Below are 10999 nucleotides of genomic sequence, written 5' to 3' on the forward strand. Positions count from 1 at the left end.
CCAGACTAGCATCTAACTCATGATCCCCCTGCCTCAGCTTCCACAGAGAGCTAGGACTAGAGGTGTATGTTTTCAATTTTAGATTCTATGGTCTTGAAAAATCACAAGAGGCTTGCACTAATAAACCCAGCATGAAGAATACTTGTCAGTGCCAGCCTGGTGGGCTCCAGGATAGCCTAGGCTTCATCGAAAGAACACGTGACCAAGGAAGAAAGAAAGGAGAGAGAGAGAGAGAGAGAAAGAGAGAGAGAAGGATAATAGGTTGATTTAAAAACACACACAACTTATAAATGCCAGTCTGATTTCATGTTAACGTGGCTCTTGTCAATGAGCCAAGTTGAACTCAGAGTGAAGGGTGACACATCTCCATGCTGCTGTGAGGGCACAGTGGGCACTCAGGGCTCTCAGAGGACTAGAAAATTGTGTGTGTGCCACAGAGAATACACTCCAGGCTCCAGTCAGATTCGGACATGTAGACAAGGAGAGGCACCCCGAAACAGACATAGACAAAAAAGGGTCTGACACTAGGAACTGAACCCAGAACCTTTCGCTGTACCACTGGTTACTCCCCCAGACCCAGGCTGGTGATCCTCTCCTCCATTTTGTTCAATATTAATTTTTAAATTATCTTTATTTTATGTGTATGGGTGCTTTGGGTGCATGCACGTCTGGGCACCACTTGTGTGCCCGGTGCTGACAGAGGCTGGACAAGGACATCAACCCTGGGACTGGAGTTACAGATGTTTGTGGCTTCCATGGGAGAGCTGGAGACAGAGCCAGGGTCTCTGCAAGAGCAGTCAGTGCTCTGAATCGTTGAGCCAGCTCTCCAGCCCCTCAACTGATTTTTTTTTATATGCATAATAGTTTCAAATCTTGCTGGGTCAGTAAATGTTAAAAGATAAGTGGTTTAAATACGTATTTGAGACAGCACACAAAGATCCATAATGAAGACTGCTCAGAATTTCAGAGAAACCCTTTTTCATTTAATGTGTTCACAAATTCAGACTAGGCCAGATAAACTTTTTTCTCTTTTGTTTTGTTTGTTTTTCAAGACAGACTTTAGATACAGTTTCTCTGTATAGCCCTGGCTGTCCTGGAACTCTAGACCAGGCTAGCTCAGAGATCCACCTGCCTCTGCCTCCTTCAGAAAAAACATGAGCTACCATGCCTGGCTCAGATGAACTCTTAAATGTTCCTAGTATAATAATTAATTTTAAAAGGGTTACACCATGTAGAAGGAGTATTTATACCATTAACTATCTCACATGGAGGTAAAATTTTTGGCAGTCCAATTAATCAAACATCTGCATAATTACTATGAATGCACACACACACTGTCGGCTTTCTCAACTGTGCAGAGAGCAAACAGTAGTTTTTATAGAATTTTTAGCAAAAAGTACAGTAAGTGTCAAAATGGGTATGCTAACTAGTTTTATGTCAACTTGGCACAAGCTAGAGTCATATAAAAGGAGGGAGCTCCAATTGAGAAAGTGCCTCCATAAGACCCAGCGGGAAAGCATTTTCCTAACTAGTGATTGGTGGGGAAAGAGCCTGCCCTCTGTGGATGGGGCCATCCCTGGGCTGCTGATCCTCAGTTCTATAAGAAGGCAGGCTGAGCAAGCCAGTAAGCAGGACCCCTCCTTGCTCTCTGTGAGAGTTCCTGTCCACACAGCTTTTGGTGAGGAACTGCTCTGTGGAACTGCGAGTGAAATCAACCCTTTCCCCCCCAAGTTACTTTCAGTCATGGTGCATCAGCAACAGGCATAGTGACCCTGACTAAGACACGGGGTATGTGAGGTCGTGATTTTCTCACAACTTACTGGCTATGAGCTCAAGAAACTTTTAAGCTCTACTAATCAACCAGAAAAAGCAATGTTTACACATGTATGCAATTACCACGAGATGGAATTCAGGGTACAGTACAGGGCTCTCCCACAGCTTTTATTGCATTTGACTCGGGGTGCTGGGGATTGAACCGGGGCCTTTTCCACAGCAGGTGAGGGCCCCACCACTTGGCCCTCTCCGTCCCAGGCCTCTTCTAAACACTTTATTGAGACAGGGTCTCACTAAGTTGCCTGTGCCCTATGGTACAGGCAGGCCCTAAACCTGCAGTCCTCCTGCCCGGGCCTCCTACAGCCTCGTACAGCAGCCTACAGTCCAGGCCAGAGCTATCAGACCCAGCTTTCTAGCCTGGGTTTGTGGCGCTCGCTGCCACACTGGGTTTCCAGACTGAGCTCATTAGTACACGGGTTTGCGCCTCTACTCCTTCGTATTGTTCACAGCTTTTGACTCAGCACAAGTAAGGAGGCCAATGGCCTGTGTAAGATTTCATCTTCTAACCATACTGTATCTACTCACTCAGTTATCTGGCCTTTCATTTAAGTTTGTGATATAGGTGTTCCGTTACGATGAAGGTCAAAACTGTGCTCCTGAACCAAGGTGTTAATCGGAACCTAGAATCATCTGGGGTCCTTAGAAAGAAAGAAGGGTCTCCTATCCAAGTCCGAACCAGGTGGGATCAGCTGAGCTTCCGAAGCAGACAAGATTAGGCATGTCGGGGTGGTGCGGCCATAGTTGAAATATGAAATCTGGGTTTCTGGTGCTCTCTGAGGTTGACTAGATAAATTCTTTGGAAACACACCCCTCCTCCTGGCCCTGGGGTGGGGTGGGGTGGGGTGGGGTGGGGGTTGGGACTTGGAAATAAACAAAACCTCACAGAGCAAAGGCACTCCACACTGCTCGCTATGGCTAAGCACTTGCACGTACAGAGACCACAAAGCCTTCAAATACGTTTCTACCGAGCTAGTCTTGCAGAAACAGTTCGTGCAGCTAGGACACAAATCGTCTCAAGTGGTCGCAGTTCTCCTTCAGCTGCCATGGGGCTGGGTACAGACTTTCAAACCACCGCAGAGCACGTTAGGGTAGGGCGTAGAATCTCTAGAAGCAGGCTTTCTCGATCGGGGGCGGGGCGGGAGTTCGGTTTGGGCCGTTTCCTTGGACCTGTGCTGATCTGGAGTGATTTTAAATCTCTCCTTTCTGTTCTGTTGATTTCGTGGCAGCCCACCAGGATGAAAAGAGAGGAAGGAGGAGCCTTATTAGCAACCTCTTCCTCCAGACCAGGATGAGAACAGTAAATGTTTAAGGAGGACACTTGAATATTAGGAAGAAAAGATCTACTAACCGTTCACAGACTCCAAACTCATTCTTTCCATATCAAAAGCCTCCTCCCCACCCCCCCACCCCGTGTGAGCATCACCCCACATCCTGGCCTGTGTCCCCACATCCTGGCCTGTGTCCCGGGGAACTCACTGTTGGGGAAGGTGGCTGCATAAGTGGCAGCATTGGGACCACCAGCAAAAGACTGTCCAGGAGTGTTTGAGCTGCTTAATCACTTCCTGGTAGCCTGACCACTCCCCTGCTCTTCTCAAATATTTTGGCTTTGGGGAAAGAATAAATTAGGTATTTTTCTTACCAGGAAAAAAAAAAGATAGCTCAAAAGTATAACTTTGCAATAGTTAAATAAAAGACATACTAAGGAATACTTGGAAAAACTTAAACTCTATTTTTATATTTATTTATTCATTTATTTTATTTTTATATGTATTAGGAGGCTCACATATACATCACTATAAATGTGCCTAATGTTGGAAGAGGTCAGATGAGGCACTGGATCCCCTGGGCCTGGAGTTACAAATGGCTGTGAGCCACCACATGGGTGCTGGGAATCAAACCCTTGGCCCTCTGTAGGAACAAGTGCTCTTAACCACTGAGCCGTCTCTCTAGCTCCACAGGTTCTTTGTGAAAAATTAAAAAAAGTAAGATAGCTGGGCAGTGGTGGTGCACGCCTTTAATCCCAGCACTTGGGAGGCAGAGGTAGGTGGATTTCTGAATTTGAGGCCAGCCTGGTCTACAGAGAGTTCCAGGACAGCCAGGGCTACACAGAGAAACCCTGTCTCAAATAACCAACCAACCAACCAACCAACCAACCAAACAAACAAACAAAAAAGAGTTGCCTTGGTGATGGTGTGTGTTCACAGCAGTAAAACCCAAACTAAGACAGCTGGCCTAGTAAACTCAGTCAACGACAGACCCCATCCACGGGACTGCTCTTCATGGCCATTTTGATGTTCCCAGCGCTCTACTCTGAATCAAAGAGTCTGCTATTTCATAGTTTGTTTTGCTTTTGACTTTGAGACAAGATTTCACATAGCCCCGCCTGGCCTCAGACTCATGATTCTCCCGCAAGCACTGCCACTACAGGTGTGTAGTAGACTGCCAAGTTTATTTAATATTTCACTATTAAAACTACTTTTACTCAGCATGACTAGGAGATTCCTCAGCTAACTTCACGGATACATGATCACATGATCACGATCACGTGATCACAAAGGGCAGGTGGGGATTATTAAAGGCAGAGACCGAGAGGAAACCTACAGAAGACTCAGGCGGCTAAAGATGCCATCCCGGGGTGGGATGGCATCCTCCTAGAGCACAGCGGATGCTTAGAATAATGACAAGTCTCTGAGGACAGGTTAGACGCCTTTAAACATCTAAGATGCAAAGGACATGGGCAATACATTTGAATATGATTTTCACCCCCAGTAATTAACTTGTTTGGTGATTAAGGAATACATTAAGCATTTCTTTGATGGTTCTGTTTGCAAGATGCAATTCTTGCGAAGTTAAATGATTGTAATAGGAACACGACCTTGTTCTGTGAGCCAAGAGAGGCGTGTGGCTTTTAACCACAGTTTTGTTGTACAGGTGCCTGGCCATGCAACAGGAAAGGCAGTTTCACACAAAAGCCTGTCCGACTTTATGTCGGCTGAATGCTAGGACAGCTCGTTCTCTAAGTCAAAGTAAGCACGCAGGCCAGGATGACATTGGAAGTCTCTGGCACTGGCAAAATAGACCAGGAGCATCCTCTAAGCCACCAACAGAGACAGCTCAGTGTCCAGTGTCCTCTACCTTTAGTTGAGATGTTTTTATGTGTGTGTGGTATGTGTGTGTATGTGTGTGGTGTGTGTCTGGTGTATATTTGTGGTGTGTGTATGGTGTATGTTTGTAGTGTGTGTGGTATGTATGTGGTATCCATGACTGTTTGTGATGTGTGTGTGTGTGAGTGTGTGATATGTGTGTAGTGTGGCATTTGTGTCATGTATGAGTGTGTATATGGTGTGTGCATGTGTATTTGTAGTGTATGTATTTGTAGTATGTGTATGCGTGTGTGGTTTGTGTGCTGCGTGTGGTATGTGTGGTGTGTGTCTCTTAGTCAGGGTTTCTATTCCTGCACAAACATCATGACCATGAAGCAAGTTGGGGAGGAAAGGGTTTATTCAGCTTACACTTCCACATTGCTGTTGACCACCAGAGGAAGTCAGGACTGGAACTCAAGCAGGTTGGGAAGCAGGAGCTGATGCAGAGGCCATAGAGGGATGTTCCTTACTGGCTTGCTTCCCCTGGCTTGCTCAGCTTGCTTTCTTATAGAACCCAAGACTACCAGCCCAGAGATGGCACCACCCACAAGGGGTCCCCCCCCCTTGATCACTAATTGAGAAAATGCCCCACAGCTGGATCTCATGGAGGCACTCCCTCGTCTGCCTGCCAGCTACTGTTCCAGGGACTACCATGCTCACTGGCTTTTATGTAGGTGCTAGAGAGTCACATCCAGGTCTGGTGCTTATGCAACAAGCACTTTCTCTTTGGAGCCATCTCCCCAGGCCCTTTCTGTTAAAAAGGAAACTCCTGGGGCTTGGAAAATAGATAAAATGCTTTCTGTGCAAGAATGAGGACCCGAGTTCAGGTTCCCAGCACCCCCCTAACAGCTGCATGAGGTGACACACTAGTCGTCCTAGCACTGGACAGATAGCGTGGTGTCCTGCTGGCAACCAGCCTGGCCAATCAGTGAGCTCCAGGCTCTTCAAAATCCTCGCCTCAAAACGTAAGATGGACAGCAATAGAGGACACCCAACACTGACCTCTGACCTCCACAGACACATGCATGGGGGCACATGTCTCACTCCCCCAAAACACAGCCCTTCCCCTCCTAAGGCAAATGAGAAAAATAATATCCAAGAAAGCAAGGTTTATCCTTGGGTTAATTCACTGTCCAGAGATTATAGTTAGATTACAGAGATAAAGTTTAGTTTACAAAACATAAATTAGGCAGTGCTTGACGGACAAGTGAGCAGCATTCGGTGAGCGCCTTAAGCAGATTAAGGAAGTTCATGTCCTGTTTGATGTGAGGAATTCTCGACTCTTAAAGGATAGAGTGTGTAGAAAACACAGAGCACTCGTGTGAAGGCCTCTGCGGCCTAAGTTCTCAGAGGCAGACTCAAGATGCAGTGCTGTACATGACGGTACACACCTGGGGAGCTGAGGCAGGCTCGCCTCAAGGACAGGTCAGCCTGGATTACATATGGAGTTCTAGGCCAGCCTGAGCTCCACAGCAAGGCTCTGTCTGCCTCTGCCCTTGGTCCCCTATCTCCTTAGCTTTCACCCCATCCCTCTCATATGTGTACACACAAGTAAAGTAAAAAATTAGTAGGTCAGTTTTTTAACACTAAGTTACCAGGGCTTTTAAGCAAGGACTTAAAGGGAAGGTAAGGGAATGACAGAAATTTCTTCACCATTAAAAGAACAATAGTGCATGGCTAAAATAATGTACGCTGATAAGTGTAGACATTTTCAACAGAAGTACTTGCCTAGAAAAATTAGATTCAGTTCCATTTAAACTGCCAAACTTGACCTGACTTTAATCCCTGGGTCCCATGTGGTAGAGAGAGATCCAACTGATAGAGTTGTCATCTCATCTCCACACATATGCCTGTGTGTGTGTGTGTGTCTGTATATGTATATATATGTACACACACAAAATATACACATATGCATATATACATATGCACATATACAAATATACATATACATGTACACACAAATGCACATATATGCAATTTTACAATATAAACAACATATTACACATTTTCCTGATCCATTAAAGCTATGTCATTTCATAAATACTTTATCCTGGGGGCGGGAGGGGTGGCTCAGAGGTTAAGAGCACTTGCTGCTCTTGCAGAGGACCCAGGTTCAGTTTCCAGGACCCACGTCAGGCAGCCCACAAGTGTCTGTAACCCCAGTTCCAGGGGATCCAATACCTCTGGGGTCCCTCCCTGCCTGTATGTGGTACACAGGCACTCAGGCACCCATATATTATACAAAGAGATAAATAGATAATACATATATAAATACATAAATGATAGTAGATAGATAATTCTTCGAATACCTTAACTTGAAATTCCATAGTCTAAAATACAACGTGATCAAAGGATTAGTGAATTTAAAGGCTAAAAGAATCTTCAAGGTCCATCTCATGTAGCCGGTCTCCAGCTTTTACCTGCATGTTAAATCTTGTTAAAATGCAGACAGACTCCGCCCATCCGAGTCCATAAATCCGAGGTGACATTCAGTGCGGGCTTCTTCTGACATAGCCAGTGTAATTCATGCCCACCCCAGGACAACTCGTGTAGGCAGTCTGTAAATCCCCAGGAAAAACAGAAATCCTGCAGTGTACCCCTAAATCAGGAACCGCCTCCCCTAACAACCCTACTTTACAGAGGCAGTTTCTGCCTCGGATTATTCTCTGTTCAATCCTTGCAGGTATTCACTGCTCCCCCCCCCCCCCCCCGTCATTATACCATGAATGGAAGGAAGTTTCTAGTAGCAACTAACGCATTAAAAGATAAACTCGGGTTGGAGAGATGGCTCCATGGTTAAGAGCACTGACAGCTCTTCCAAAGGTCCTGAGTTCAATTCCCAGCAACTACATGGTGGCTCACAGCCATCTATAATGGGATCAGATGCCCTCTTCTGGTGTGTCTGAAGACAGCAACAGTGTACTCATATACATGAAATAAATAAATCTTAAAAAAAAAAAAAAGAGAGATAAACTCGCTCAACATTGGTGTGTCTACAAGTACGTCAGTGCACAGACATTGAGACACCAAACAAAGGCATGCATGACTGACCTGGTTCTTCTGGTATTTGTTCAATAGACTTAGAAACAAGGCGTAGCATCTGGAATAGTTGGCCAGGGCCGCGCAGCAGTCACGGTAAGAGGTTAGTTTGCTGTGGGAAATGTCGAGTGGGAGAATCAGAACAAACGCTACGTTTTTTAAAAATTTAAGTGCACACAGTATCACTATAAATGCAGACCATGCAGATCCGCAAAAAGAAGTCCAGAAATACATCACAGTCCAGAGAAAATGCAGAGCGCCTTGCTATTTGCTCTGGACTCTAAGAGGACAGAGCAAGGGTATCTAAGGCGCCCTCCCCAGTGGGGCTGAGGACTTAACTCAGGTAAACACTTGGCTAGCAAGCATGAGGCCCTGCGTTTGCTTCCCAGAAGGAGGCAGAACCCCGAAGATGGCAGAGTGCTGCCATCCTTAGCTTTCTGTTGCTGTGATAAACGCCATGATCTTATAGCTTACAGTCCATCATGAAGGGAAGCCAAGGCAGAAACTAAAGCAGAGACCACAGAGGAACATTGCTCACTAGCTTGTTTGGCTGTGGCATGCTCAGCTTGTCTTCTCAGACAGCCCTGAACCAGCTGCCTAGAGGTGACACCACCCCCAGCTGCCTGGGCTCTCTGCCATCCATCACTCATCAAGAAAATGTCTCCTAGACCTGTCTATAGGCAATCATACGGAGGTAATCCCTCTATTAAGGCTCCCCCTTCCAGATGACTGACTCTAGGATTGTGTCAAGTTGTCAAAAATACTAGATAGGATGTTCAAAACGGAAGCTCAGACATTGCGGCAGTGTCTGTTTGGATAACCACCGCATGAGAGGCAGGTATTCAAAACTAACATCAGCCGAAGTAGCCCTTAGGACAAGCAGTGTTGAAAGTGTCGCCCCAGCTGCAAGCAAACCCCGAAGACAAGCCTGGAAAGCTCATGACAAACGGGAACCTTTCATAAGTTGTAGGTCAACAGGCAAACATGACTACTGTTCTAGTTCAACCATGCACCAGGCTGTGAGTTTCAGCATATCTTCACAGCACTGATGCCCTTCAGACAACCTTCTCTGGTCACCATGCAGCAGGTTGTGGCTGGTGCCCAACTACAATGGCAGCACTTGGGGTCTAAGAATTACGGGCCCTGGGAACTTGGAAACTAGCCTGTACAACACAGGAAGACCAAGCGTGTGTGTGTGTGTGTGTGTGTGTGTGTGTGTGTGTGTGTGTGTGTGTGTGTGTTTGGAATTGATTCTCTCCTCTACAGGTAGATCCTCAGAATTGAACTCAGGTTGTTAGACTTGGTGACAAGTGCCTTTACCTACCAAACCATCTCACCAGACTTTTTTTTTCCTTGAAACTGAGTTGCACATAGCACAGACTGGTCTCAGACTTACTATGTACCTGACGATGAACTTGAACTCCTGATTTTCCTGCTTCGACCTTGAAAGGGTTGGGATGAGCCACACTCCCAGCTTAAAAGATATTACTATATTTCCCACATACTATAAAATGTTTAAAAATATGTAACTTACATCTCAAATAACCTAAAAAATCTAAAAACACATCTGAATACAAACAAATACTGCCAATTACAATTTGTAGGATATAGTTAAAGCAGCATTTAGAGGAAAATGAATAGCCTTAACAAGATCAAAAAGAACATGACTTTCTAACTAAAACAGGTAGAAGCAAATTATAGCATCTTCAGAGAGAGAAAGAAAGGGGTGAGTAAGGAGGAGCAGGGGTGAGTAAGGAGGAACAGGGGTGAGTAAGGAGAAGCAGGAAGAGTAAGATAGGAGACATGCAATGGAATGGATCAGTACATCTATTGATTCTTTGCAAAAACCTAATGACTGGGGGCTAAAGAGATGGCTCAGCAGCTGAAAGCACTGGCTGCTCTGGCAGAGGACCCAGGCTTAGTTGCCAGCACTCACATGGAGGCCCAGCCTGTGACTCCAGTTTCAGTCGATGAAGCAGCCTCTTACGGATCTCTGAGGGCACATGCATGCATGTACATGGTACACATGCATACATACAAGCACTTATAAGTATTCTTAATATATATATACATATATACATATATATGTATATATATGTATACATATATATATTTGGTTTTTCAAGACAGGGTCTCTCTGTGTAGCCCTGGCTGTCCTGGAACTCACTCTGTAGACCAGGCTGGCCTTGAACTCAGGAATCTGCCTGCCTCTGCCTCCCAAGTGCTGGGAGTAAAGGCGTGCACCACCACTGCCTGGCAAAATAAATATTTTTTTAAAAAAGACTGTCAAACCTTTGGCAAGACTGATCAGGGAAATTTAAAAAGTTATTAAAAATCAAATCAAACACGAAAAGTAATCTTAATAACAAGAAGGGCCATATAATATGGGAGAAAAAAATGTGAGCTCTGGAGTCAAAATGCCTGGCTTGAACCCTGCTCTGGGACCGACTAATTGTGATGTTGGGAAAATGACTGCATTTCCTCCATGCCTCAGTTTCCCCCATGTCAGATGACAATGACAGTTAACGTACCCATTTGGTTAGTACCTAGACAATTGGCTAGCACATGCTAAGTACAGTACAAGTATTTGCAAATAAGTAAAACAAGTAAAACTGTATCATTAGAGACAAAACTCATTAAAATCAACATTGGTTGATTGAAGTACTAGAAAGGGAACCTAGGGTCTCTCATGAGGTAGGCAAGCACTCGACTACAGAGTTACCACCATGCCATATTGATTTATTTTTGGACACAGGGTTTTACTGCATACTCCAAGCTGGACAAAAATTATTGATCTTTCTGCCTCAGCCCCCTGAAAGCTAGGATGGAGCCATTTAATTTGTTTGAAAGTGTTAGGGGGAAAATGAAATTCTCATAAGAATCAAATGGTCTGAAGCTGACCAAGTAGGAACCAGACAGTGTACACAGCCATTAGAGAAATGGACCAGCCAGCCATGGTGGGAACCCGGACAGTGTACACAGCC

At 45.2% G+C, this 10999-nt stretch overlaps 1 protein-coding gene across 2 annotated transcripts in view; it reads right to left on the reverse strand.

Moving 5' to 3' along the window:
* Positions 1-10999, reverse strand: part of Armc2 (armadillo repeat containing 2) — a 105486-nt gene that overhangs the window by 25975 nt on the left and 68512 nt on the right. For both annotated transcript variants that reach the window (XM_031347805.1, XM_031347804.1), the window contains exon 12: positions 8028-8127. In XM_031347805.1, the coding sequence (XP_031203665.1) occupies positions 8028-8127 (100 nt within the window). The remainder of the gene's footprint in view (positions 1-8027; positions 8128-10999) is intronic.

Source organism: Mastomys coucha, unplaced genomic scaffold (genome assembly GCF_008632895.1).
Source record: "Mastomys coucha isolate ucsf_1 unplaced genomic scaffold, UCSF_Mcou_1 pScaffold3, whole genome shotgun sequence".
Lineage (NCBI taxonomy): Eukaryota > Metazoa > Chordata > Mammalia > Rodentia > Muridae > Mastomys > Mastomys coucha.